The sequence below is a fragment of the Plodia interpunctella genome, chromosome 13, assembly GCF_027563975.2.
Source record: "Plodia interpunctella isolate USDA-ARS_2022_Savannah chromosome 13, ilPloInte3.2, whole genome shotgun sequence".
Classification (NCBI taxonomy): Eukaryota; Metazoa; Arthropoda; class Insecta; order Lepidoptera; family Pyralidae; genus Plodia; species Plodia interpunctella.
The window spans coordinates 202,322-215,342 of record NC_071306.1 but is presented as its reverse complement, the minus strand read 5'-3'; the positions used below and the strand labels follow the sequence as shown (position 1 = coordinate 215,342).

Below are 13,021 nucleotides of genomic sequence, written 5' to 3'. Positions count from 1 at the left end.
CATTTGACAGTAGACAAAGAAACTGAAATTAAAATGTCTGTGATAAATGTGATTTCATCGACTCACTTCGATTTTGCGCTTTAGTCATCAAGGATACGGATATTATCATCAACAGTACAATAAATAGAGCAAAGTCTAGTCAGTAGTTCATAAAACAATAACAATATTCTATCTCACTTCCAAAGCATAGATGAAGAAGAAAAGGCAGAGCAAAAAATTACGTGAAAATATATAATTATAGATTCTTTGGAAATTGGTCCTTGCAAGATATTCGCCGCTGCCTATACTAGAGCGGGTCCACACGCCGAAAAACTTTTCAATAATATTGTCAAGATTGTCGTTTTGTGTTTCTTTCATAATAGAGACCATGACCGTCAGCTATGGAACATAATTAGTTAAAAATAAATAAATACAATACCTATATGTTTGTTATTCAAAGATTTATTTTATATTGATTCAAATTAATTTAGATTTTTTTTCCATTTGTTTAACGATTTGTACTCGATGCCCACAACACAGGCCTAGCCTAGAGTGGGATCATTTGTTATTTTATAATACACGTAATTCTTTTCGAGAAATAAATAATTCTTATTCTTATATAATTCTTATTTTGATTTAATTTAGGTAACTGTGGTTATAGCAATAAGTATTTTTTATTAAAGCGAATGTAAAACACCTAAACATGTAATGATTACATTGTTTGATTAAACTGTATTATATATAAATAAAATGTATGCACTTTACAGATAAGTTGTCCAACACAGAATGACCTTTGGGATGATTGAAGAATGGCGTTATAAAAAGATATATATTTGTTTCACCGTAACAGTGTGATAGACACATGGAACAAGTCAATTACCTTATCAGCATTGATTATTTTCACCGAATAACGCAATATTTATATTCAATAGGAAATAATGTTATCTCTCCCATTTGTGGTTACGTGGGTTCCGTAGATTATTTCGAATGAATACCAGGAGCTGAGGAAATAAAGGTTAAGACCGCCTTCCTGTAATCCTAGGTTTGAATCGTTTTCTTAGACCACCACTTGCACGCGTAAAGGAAACATTGTGAGGAAACCTGCACATTAGTGAACAGTTTACTTGTGTATATGCGACTTCATGCCACTAGATGGCGGTAGGTTGCTGTAAAAGTCATGTCAGATGCCTAACACACTCGTTACGAATGAGTGAACGTGTTTGATTTTTCAAATGATCTTTTATACTCCTCTCAGTAAGTAAGTCAGGAAGGTTGAAAACAGTCAATTAATTGGCTAATAAGCTTGATTCTGCCCAAACATAAAACCGAAAAAATAAATTGCAAATAAATTAATTATGAATTACTGATCCCTAAATCACTTAGCAGGCTTATCAAATTATATTCAGACATATAAACTGGGTAACTTGATTGCAACCGGCAGATTCAGTTTACACAGGCGCAACAATGGATTTCAAACTTCTGCTTTTGACTGCGTACGTTTGTGGAGCGAGTGCGTTCAGAAATGCATTCGATACGGACTTATATGAGAGTGTCATTGATGATGTTCAGTGCAGGGAACAGCTCGATTATTTGGGAAACAGCTCGCTAGGTCTGCGTTGTAAGTATATTTATTTATTTCTTGATATGGAAGCTAATTAGAAATGTCTGTATACATTTTAAGTGATTTGATAAATATTACTTAAATATCGTCATCTCGGAAAAACAACAGAGATTTGTAAAACAAATAACCAAATACAATTTATATTTTAAAAATCTGAGTGAGCTAAGATTCTTTGGGATTCCAAGCGATGTAATACTTCATGCTATAATCGCCTCACATCACATCGACACACAGCCTGTCGATATGAAGAAAGAAAAGCTTTTTTTATTTCTCGGATTTTTAATTATATTAATTATTATTATTATTAATCTTCCGTAGTGATTAAAGATATTTTGCAATCACTGAATCATCGAAATATGAGTCACAAAAGATTATTATATCTGCCTAAATCGATACTGAAGCCTGTCATCACTTTTCACGATATTTTAACAACAAACACGAGTTTGATACAATAATTAAGTATAAAGTGAAACGTATTTACGAACTAGATTTTGCCTGCGGTTCCAATAAAATGCTGCCTATATTACTCTCTTCCCTCCAACTATATAACTATGTATATTTGTATGTAGGTACTGAAAAACAGGCTGCGTAATCTATCATAATAGCTCTAAACTTATACAATATTTCAAGAATACTCTTACATATTTTACTTTCTCTTTCTTTGACCACAAAATGTCATGGTAATTTATGGAGTAGTTCTATATTATTTTTGATATAATGCAGATCCTTTATTACTACATCAAATAAACCTTGAAGTTAAGGTACCTACCTAAAATAGTGATTTAATCATTCTCATCAAATAATTGAAGATTCGATTTATCATTGAAAATTAAATTCATTTCATTTATTTCTTGCAGTCCTAGATGCCAGTGCTAAGATCCCTTCAGGAATCGTGTCGGGCAACATCAATGATCTCGGAGACTACTACCAATGTCTGGCCATAGACCAGACAGAATCAGCCATGCAGTTTCAAGGCAAATACTGCACTGTCATCATGCCTATGGACCAAGCACCAATACAAATTCCAGAATGGCCTGACATACCAGATCTGAATATAACCCTCCCGGAGAATATCACATGGCCTGAGTTACCCGAGTGGCCGACGCCTGATAGTGAATTTATGATGAATTTAGAGAAAATGATACAGTTGCAGAAGTTTTCGAGAACGTTAGCAGGAGTTGGACGAGAGGAATCAGTGGCAAATGAAAATGCAGAAGGAAGGTAATTATATAATTTATTATTAGTAAGTGTATATTTACACGAAGAATTTTTTTTTAAACAGACGTTGGAGTAATTTTATTTTTATATATGATTGATTATGAAAAAAGTATTTCTTCTTACTTATAGTGATTATCGAATTAAGTAGGTGCTGATACTGGTACTTTTTAATTCAATTACACGAATTCTAATCTCAACGATACACTCATGATTGTGACACGTGCAATTTATCGAGGAGATAAAACAATGATAATAATTAATACGTACATCGTACATATAATAGGTTAACATCCAGACTTAGGAAGTTTGAGATATTAAATCCTACACAAGTTGGCCGAATCAAAGAAAACTTTTCTAGATGAGGTTACAGCTCTTGCACCTCCTGCAAATTTGCTCACTTACTCTTGTACCCTGCGTGCCCTACCGCCTGCACACTGAGACCTGTATGACGCCGCAGATAATGCTATATCATGTGGCGTCGTATTGGTCGTTACTAATTTAGCCGAGCCGACATGCTAAGAAGAAGAATATTTTTTATCCAAAGTATATAAAAAATAATTTAATATAATACCAGCTCTTGCCCGCAGTAGCCTACGTGACACCACCAACCCTCTCCACAATAAATCACATGAATTATAAAAAAATATTTTTTCCACATTTCCAGAATATTCCCCATGCTGATCTCGACGTTTGGATCGACCCTAGCGTTCTGTATACCCAAGGTGTGCAGCACGAGACAGGCGGTCGACTTCATACAACAACGACTCATCTTCCTTAACTTCACCTACAATGAATACTATTGTCGTCTCCCTAACGATAAACCGTTTGCGCCCGCTGACTACACTGCTTTGTAAGTTTTTTAACTCATTATTTTATTTATTCAAACTTTACTGGAAAATAATACAATTCGTAAAAGCATAATAGGCAGATTTAACGCTAAAAGCACATCTATATTCAATGGGCTCCATCATATACTAATAGTAGAATAGCACGCACATCATGCAGCTAAGCTTTATCTGTGTCATAAATTATTTGATTTATATTTTTACTATTATACTTATAAGAGCCATCAAAATCTGTCTTGACTTTGATGGTACTTTCTAGTATTTCAAATTGAGGAGTAACTCGAATTTGACTGAAATTATTATTTATTTTTAGTGCAATTTTCGGCGTCATCGCAATCTTGCTGGTCTTAAGTACTGCATATGATCTCTCCTGCGTCTTTTATTTGGAGACAGGTATGTGATTTATTACTTTCAACGCTATTTACTATTGGAGCCCGGCTCCATTGCCATTGCTTGATACGTTCCGCTCCTTCGTTTGACTTCCATCGACGGACAACATAGGAATTGCATGGAGATTCACGTACGTCAAACTAAAAATCTGTGGAAAACGACTTATATCTAGTACTTTTTATGTTAAATTTGCCTTGTGTTTTTATTAGATTTTACATCTAACTAGAAGCTTTGTATTTCAATCGTAAAATGATACTTATACATCTAATGTAATGTAAATCCAAGTCCTTCGTTAACAAAAGACTTATCAATACAATTGATTTCGATAAGGACTAGTCAAATATGTATTTCTAATTCGCTAATAAAATTTTGCGATGATTTATATTTATCGTTACGTTATCAACTCATTAACTTTTACACATAAATCACTGTGCATATATCTTTTAAATTTATCATGTGATTTAAAAAAAAAGTATGTACAATTATCCGCATAACCTACCCTGCTTAAAATTATATACGGAAGTAATATCAGTTGAGGTTCTGTTGACGGTTCAAATAATTATGATGTTAAAATCGATAGTAGAGTAGTTTCTGGGTTGTACTTAATTAAATAGTATTAATCCTTTGAGTAAGGTTCTCCTTCTTTCACACTAACAAGATTTAATTGCCACTTTTCAAGTTTCACTTCATTTCCCCTCCAGAGCCGAATCCCCTATACCGCTGCTTCTCCGTCTACACAAACACGCGTAGATTCCTCACGTTCAACTCCCCGCCTGGAGCCCTGGAGTGCGTGGACGGCATCAGAGCCATCTCCATGGCCTGGGTCGTCGTCGGCCACACGTACTCTATGACTCTGCTGGGATTCCTTCACAATGCTCCGGATATTCTTTTGGTAAGTTTAGTGTTACAAAATAATTCGAAGTAAAAGGTTTTGAGGTTTGCGTGTCCTTGGTGCCCTTGGTATTGCAAGTGTCCATAGGCTGTGAAACATGCATTAAAAATAATGTAAATATGTGATATTATAATACATTGATAACAATTTTGATTTATCGCCTTGACGTTGTGAATACTTGGTAAGATTTGTGATTTGATAGTGATTTCCTAATAGACATAAATATAATGGAAACACTATTACCTGCAAAATTAATGAACTGACTGAACACCGTGCGGCCCTAGAATTGGACCAATTCATATCTTTTCGCAGATATCACCTGATCGGCAAGAATAGCATTCTCAAGGAGGGTTGAGTTGAGACGTGAAGCAGGTGCTGGTTTATTTTTTTGCTGACCCTGGGCTTCATAGCTCTGAACACAACCGGGAACATTAATGATCGTACAACTTCACTTATTACTCCTGCTGCATATAATCGTCCTCCTATTAATCAGCAACTTAACACATGTGGATTGTTTCATCAATATCATTTCTTATGAAGCCACTCATCATCGTTTCATTCATCATCGTTTTAGTAATTTAATTTAAAGTTTTATTTTTGCAGTGGATGCGTCAGTTCTCCAGCACCTGGGTGAACGCAGCCCCCATCACCGTCGATACATTCTTCCTGCTCAGCGGCATCTTAGCTGTTTACAGTACTATTGGCAAGATCAGTCGAAGTAAGGCTTCTGTACCTATTATCTTATACTAAAATGTATATCGCATCGGGTATAAGTATTATAAGTCACGGGACTTCACCCAGATGGCAGCATAATTAATTTCCTGGGCCGAGAGCGACCCACGGTTAATCAATGGAAAAAGTATCATGAAAAAGGTCAGGTAAGTTCTATAGTACCCAATGTTGGTTGAGCGGTTTAGTGTTAGTTTCATTACTCACTGATAAAATATCTTATTGTAATCAAAAAAATTTAGTTTATATGTCAATATAAACTAAATTTTGGATAAATCTGAAAAGGGTTTTTGAAATTATTACAGTACTTTTAAATGTACACATTTTTTATGAACGTCATTTATTTGCGCGGTAATTCCAAAATCAATTTACAATAACATCAATCTATTATACGTTAATGATTGAATCAAACATTAATTAGATTTAGATTAAACTGATAACGTCATGAGTGATGTTCAAACAATGAAATGTATTGATTATAAACAGATAAAGGAAATGTGTTTGATAAAATAATGAGTAGGTATTTTTTATTTTATTAAAATTTGCAGCGCTTTGCTGAACTGCGGTAAAAACATGTCAGGGTGTTATCACATATGTTCTATAGGGTATGTAGTATTAGAGTCAATCGCTCTTTTTTAAAGTCGCAATGCAACAGTGGTTATCGGTATGCATAACCTATGTTCCAAAATTCATTTTAGGTTCCTAAATTAAACTGAGTTTCTTTGGAATCGTTTCGTAAAAGTTGTAGGCGGCCTGCAAGTTTTCAAAGAATATTTCTAAGATTAGTGTGTCCTTGACAAATGCCTCCTTTATAGCAGTCTCCATTAAGCTCTGTCCCCGGTCACTTGAAATTGCCTACTAATATATGAATAAAATCTCTTTTGTCACAGGTCGTTTTATCAGAAGCATCCACTTGTTCTACATCAACCGCCTCCTGAGGATGTTCCCGCTCCTGGCCGCTGTAATCTTGCTCCAGGCCTCGGTCCTTAATCACGTGTCAGATGGTCCTTTCTGGCAGAACACAGCTCAGGCCACTGAGAACTGTAGGAAGTATTGGTGGTCTGCACTGCTGCATGTCCAGAATTATGTCAATACTCTTAATCTGGTAAGTGTTTCGAATTCTAGTTCAAGATACTTTATACTATCGAATTAAGGGAAGACAAAATATTACAATGAATGGATCGATTGACCCACTGTGGTCGTTCAATCGGGCATCCTAATGTATAAAGCTGAAAAAATTCATTAATTTTGTACTACGATTTGTTCTGTTCTGTTTTGTCTCAAAATTGTTCTACTAATGCTCGAAAATTCTCAGTGAACTAGAAAAACTTACGAGTTGAAGATCTTAGTTTTGTTTGCTTCAATAAACAGCCATATAAATATTTACTCAAACAATCTTCACGAGTGAAAAACAGCAAAAATCTAAATATAATACAACCGTTAAAGAATCGTAAATACTTGGTCTGTTTTATTTAATGTTGGCTTGGCTGTATTAAAATATCATTACTTGCATTAAAACTCGCTACGTCTATGCTGATATTTATATAAGATGTACACACATTACATAATATAAAATGCGGTAGTAGACATAGTAAACCGTTTATCTGGTTGACACAAGGAGAAATGTCACTCGACATTGAGATCATTGTACATATCGGGCTAGCTACTGAGTGGTAGACAAACATGACGGGACAGCGCAGAATGTCTTGCTCTTGTGATTCGAATTGTATCTTACAAATACTATAAATAAAATAGCTTTCATTGCTAAATCACGACTTCAACGGGCTTTTAAATGTAAAATTATGTTCCAATATTCCAATAGATTGATACCCTGCGCATAGAAAACCTATTCAAATGCAAGTGCTGGGGCAACTAGGACCGCAGTCCAAGGATATTGCGGTCCCAGTCGCCCTTTGATTCGAAAATGCCTATAATTTTCCTGCAGTAATAAAATAAATAGATTTGATAAATACTTAGTTGTTCAATCAAATACATTAAACACTTAAAATAACAAAGATAAATATGTAAGCAGAAATTGTATAAAACCCAATATGCGCTCGTTGACAGTAACAGTTTATGTACACAACGAAACAAGGAAGAAATATAGTAAATAGGAAAAGAAAGAAAGGTCAACTTAACCAACGTTCATAAACCCATGACCAGACTAGCTATTTTGAGGAAAGGAAACGGGTTATCGTTTCCTTTCCTCAAAATACTAAGTCTGAAATTCAAAATTCAAATTTAGTCTTACGTAAGGCCGTCTATTGTAAAACGTTTGTAGTCATAAAGTTGCTAAAATTTTTATATATTACAAAAGAAATATTTTCCAGTAGACCTGTTATAGGTGGTTTATAACGACAGACTGGCGTGCGCATAAAAAATGTTTATGTGCAAGACAGTGTTTTTACTTACTTAATCTAAAAAAATCTTGCAATCCACTAGTAACTTCACTTCAAATCTGTTGTTCCAGTGCTTAGCTCAGACCTGGTACCTCTCAGTGGACATGCAACTGTACTACGTGTGCCCGATCATCATGTTCTGGATGTTCGGCTCCAGGAAGCTGGCATGGGTAGCCGTGGCTTTCATCTTACTGGTTTCTCTTGTATTGTCTTCAGTCATCAGTTTTATGAATGACTTCTCAGCAGCTCTCGTACATCCGGGGTGAGTGATTTTACTTTTCGTCCCGGCTTCGCTCGGGTGAAAACATAATAAATTATACACTAAACCTTCCTTAGGAACCACACTATATATAGGCGAAAATCATGAAATAAAAATCCGGGCAGTGGTTTTTGATTTTATCGCGAACAGACAGAATTTAAATATACTATAATAGGTATTGTAATATCTTGATACATACATATGTCTTGTTTTCCTCAAGATAGAACTAATTTACAAGTTCAGTACATTAATCGTTTTCTATAATAATAATAAATAAATTTGATTGGTGAACGTTTCGTCGCTATGCTATGTTTGCCAATTACAAGATAACATTGAAATGGCACTTTAGATGTCTTCTGCGCCCAACACGTGAATAATTGACCATAACAATTGACTGGTTATGTCATAAATTGTAATTTATGGCTGCACTCCCTACATAACTCTGGGCTATATTGCTAACAATTAATGTTTGTTTACATGTTTACCAACAAACTATAATTACTTATGACGGAAATATGTATATATAACTCGTTCTTTTAAAAATTAGATGGCTAAGTTATCTGTTGGACTATGCTACCATAGTGATATTCGTTAATAAAATATGTTTTGACAAATTTTTGTACAATTTTCACCAATAGATAGTTTTACCGCTGAGGAACATTTAGGTATAATTTATTGTGGTCTTACTCGAGTGAAGTCGTGACATGACGGCCGCTATTTTTTTAAATAATTTAAGTTCATTCATTCATGTAATATATCATATATTAGTTTATTCACGTATATATTTATTTTTCAGACGAATGGGAGAATTCCAAGACTATATTCGAGTCTACTACATCAACACTTTAACGAGAGCTCCTCCTTTCTTCGTGGGCATGGTGTATGGGTATATGCTGCACACGTGGCGGGACCAGAAGATTCGAATTGCGAAGGTAACAGTGCTATAAATGTACACATGTCTAACCAACTTGTTATATGTTATGACACCATAATAAGATAGATAGATGAACTCTTTATTGCACCATTCACAAAGGAGTTATAGGTTACAACAAGATATTCAAACATAAGAAGTTAGGTCCATTTCAATAACTGTTTTTTTTTTACATTACAACCCACATTGGAAATTTCTCAATGAAGTATGACAAAATGTATCTAAAGTAAGACAAGAATGGATAAGGCGGTGACAATTCATATGACAACGACGACAAATAGGAAGTAAATGAAAAACAGGCCTGATAACAAGATAAATATAATTATTTGCAAAACATTGAAATCGTACATAATAATGTTACAATATAGGTGCTGCAATGTCGAATCATATTATAATCAGTGTGCAAAATGCAGGATCACTTAAGCGCTGCAAGAATTTGCTACAAATAATGATTCAACAAAAAAATTACATTTAAGATGTCATTTATATTGTAGTAACATTTTTCCATAAGAAACATTTGGAGATGCATCTCTCAAAAACATACCTATTATACTTAATATTACAAATGTTCAATGAGTAAGTGCGGTTTATTATAATATTGTTGAGCACTTAATTTTATTAATTTATTTGGTTAATTTACTAGATATTAACATCAATGAAGTGACTTTATAATAAAGACTGCCTAAAATGATTCTAGTATGATATCGTCCATTCTTTGATAAAGTCTCGAACTTACTTTGGGGCAAACTCAATCTGTGTGATTTGATTGATATTGTGTGTCTTGTTATAGATAAACGTCTACCTCCTCTGGATTCTCTCTCTTTTGATGATGTCGTTCTGCATCTTCACCATCTACCCGGTGATGCAGTTAGACCACGACGCCCAGACCTTCGACAACTTCCTCAACGCGTACATGAGGGCCATTTGGGCTTGTGCTCTGGGTTGGCTTATCTTTGCCTGTGTCAAAGGCTATGGAGGTAAGGGAATTTTCTTTTTCTAATAATCAGTGCTGTTGTATGTTGCATGGTATTTCTATATTATATCGCAAAGGTTTTATATGCGTTGTAAATCACTGGTTGAAGATAAATTTAAAAATCGTTTAAACGACTATTATTTCATTAATAGATATTTGGATATTAATTAAATTTAACGTATTTTGAAGTTCTGATTTTAGTAAAAAGTTATAGAAACCCGGGACTGACTGCGTCAAAAAAATTGTAGACTATATTTATTGTCATATTTTGTTGAACGTAAGATAAAAATGCTGAATCTGATTTTGGCAAAACCCAGTCCATTTAGAGATCCTTAAAGATATATTAAACGAATGGATCGGATCTAAATCTTTGTGACAGCATCGTAAAAGATATAAAACTGTGAAAAATGCATACGATTAGAAAATATCCAGGTTGTTTACGTAGCTTAAAACATATGAGAACTAAAATCTTAGAATCTTAAATCCAAGACGTAAAGACGAAAATCGAGTAACAATTTCTTACATACTGTTCTTCAGGTCCAATAAATTGGTTGCTGTCTCTGAGAATGTGGAAGTTGCCTGCGCGCCTGTCGTTTGCGATGTATCTCATCCATCTGCCGCTGATCATGGTCGCCAACAGCAGCTGGTTGAAGACCCATTACTTCACCAACGGCGAAACTGTGAGTATTAAGCCCTATTACTTCGTATCTTAATAACTATAGATGTGAGGTGGATGTGTGTTGTTACTTTAAAAGAGTAACAACACACATCCACCTCACATCACATATCAAGGCTATCAAATGATATAATCAGAAATATTCCTGTCTGGATTCGATAGAATAATAAATATATAAGACGAATATAAAAAATATAAAACTGTGTGATATGTTCCTAATCATGGGAGGACTGATCACGCGTCTGGCGCTCGCACAGACCTCCCCAAAAGTAATAATAATAATAAGACGAATTGACAATAACACGTTTAACAGTAGGCAATGTGATGCTAGGATAATAATAAGCTTTTAAGGTTGAGTTGCCCGTCAAATTAGACGTTGATTTTAACCGGCGCGCCGCTGATGTTTACACGAAATGGCGTATGTTGCGTTTGTGCACGTTACTGTTAACTTAAAGTTGACCTTAGAAACCAAAGTAATTGTAGAAAATTAACACAAATATTTTTTTTTTAATTTATTTCAGACAATAAGCAGTCTATGTAATAACTAATTACTTATTACACTTTAACTGACTAGCTGTATAACTGGGTTAAAAAGAATGCGTTTTAACTCCAAAATAAGTGTGTGAGTCAAAAAATATTGCTGTTATACAAGCTCCATAATATAATTGTAAACAAAATAGTGTTTGACTAGTTTTTAACAAAAACACAAAACAAAAACAATTATAATCTATGCCCAAAAGGAGCGACGGGTACATACAATAAGAACAGTTATATAATTATGTTCATCATGTGTTCCAGATGTACCGGTTCATGTCAGACTTTTTGCTGACATTTTTGGCTGCGTTCGTGTTGTGCATTGCCATAGACGCGCCCTTCTCAACCCTTCAAAAATTCTTACTAGGAGGTAAATTATTATTTTACTACTTAGGTATAATACTAGCTGTATCCCGTAACTTCGCCCGCGGAGGTCTTTGTTAGACTTCAGGTCATTAACTATATCTATTCCAAATTTTATAAAAGACTGATTGACTCCAGTCAGTCACGCATTCACGTGCCGATATTACTAAACTAAAAGTCATTACTTTAAGGTGATTTACTATCATCATCAGTCACTAGTTAGATTGATTCTTCATTTCGGTTGTCTATTAAAATGCTTTACTTATTTTAATGCGTGAATCTTTGGAACCATGAAAAACGTAGTCTAATAACAAAAATTCTCAACCAAGCCAAAACGCGCGGCTTAGCGTTTACATCTTTAAGAGAACGATAATTTTATATTTTCTTTTAATATTTCAGGTAAAAAGAAAGCACCTCGCCCTCAGAAAACTGAATCTAAGCAGGTCATATACGACAATGAAGATGTTATCAAAACTTCTCTCTAAATTGAAGATAAAAATTGTAATGGTGAATATTTGTCTCATAATACTAAAGAGGATTTGGGCATTTAAAACTAGACTTTACCAAATATTCGAATCTGGTGTTACAAGTAATAAGTTTAATATGTTTGTGTGTGCGAATGTCTGTCCGTGGCATCATAGCGGTCAAACCGATTTTGATCTAGTGTTTTTTTTTTTATTTAAAAGAGAATTTAATCGAGAATGGAAATTATATGTATTGGGAATCTTTAGCTCTTTCGTAAGGATAAGAGGATGCCAGCGACTTTGAAGTCAAATTCAAACTGTGGATTGATAATTTACCTGTAATGTCACAAGTGTTGCTGTGTCGACACACTTTATTTATTAATTAGAGATAAACAATTATTTATTGTACGCCTATTAGATGTAAGTAGTGAATTAATTAGTCTTAACGTTACGAGGTATGCGCACCTAAACTACAACAATCTCCTTGTGTTGTTCAATAAGAATACATTGTACATATAATATTCTAATATAATGCTTCTGTAAATAAATTTTGTATTTTTGTAAACGTTTGATTTTAATTTTATTTTAAATACCTTCTTTTAGCTGAAAACCCGAAGTGCAGACTTCTCAAGTGTTGGATAAGGCCATCAATTCTATAAATTTTACTTATTTTTTTATTTTACAATTTAATATCGGGCAGATTTATCTAGCAGTTAATTTACCTATCAGATTACAATATGATATTTTA

The 13,021-nt window shown here is 34.2% G+C and overlaps 1 protein-coding gene across 1 annotated transcript; it reads left to right on the top strand.

The window, feature by feature from the left end:
* The first annotated feature begins 1,408 nt into the window (after positions 1–1,408).
* Positions 1,409–12,842, top strand: LOC128674650 (O-acyltransferase like protein-like). The gene is made up of 13 exons (XM_053753369.1): positions 1,409–1,597; positions 2,458–2,821; positions 3,483–3,668; positions 3,977–4,056; positions 4,755–4,945; positions 5,549–5,663; positions 6,565–6,779; positions 8,145–8,335; positions 9,129–9,264; positions 10,054–10,240; positions 10,774–10,916; positions 11,711–11,816; positions 12,209–12,842. Exons 1-13 carry the CDS (start codon positions 1,444–1,446, stop codon positions 12,292–12,294), a joined length of 2,154 nt encoding a protein of 717 aa, XP_053609344.1. The 5' UTR covers positions 1,409–1,443; the 3' UTR covers positions 12,295–12,842.
* The last annotated feature ends 179 nt before the right edge of the window (positions 12,843–13,021 follow it).

What these genes read in the sequence shown, in the direction of transcription:
- LOC128674650 (XM_053753369.1), top strand. Translation starts at nt 1,444, where the DNA reads ATGGATTTCAAACTTCTGCTTTTGACTGCGTACGTTTGTGGAGCGAGT. An exon ending in CGTCTTTTATTTGGAGACAG is followed by an intron (nt 4,057 to 4,754) that starts GTATGTGATTTA and finishes TTTCCCCTCCAG; the next exon opens with AGCCGAATCCCCTATACCGC. An exon ending in ACTTCACCAACGGCGAAACT is followed by an intron (nt 10,917 to 11,710) that starts GTGAGTATTAAG and finishes CATGTGTTCCAG; the next exon opens with ATGTACCGGTTCATGTCAGA.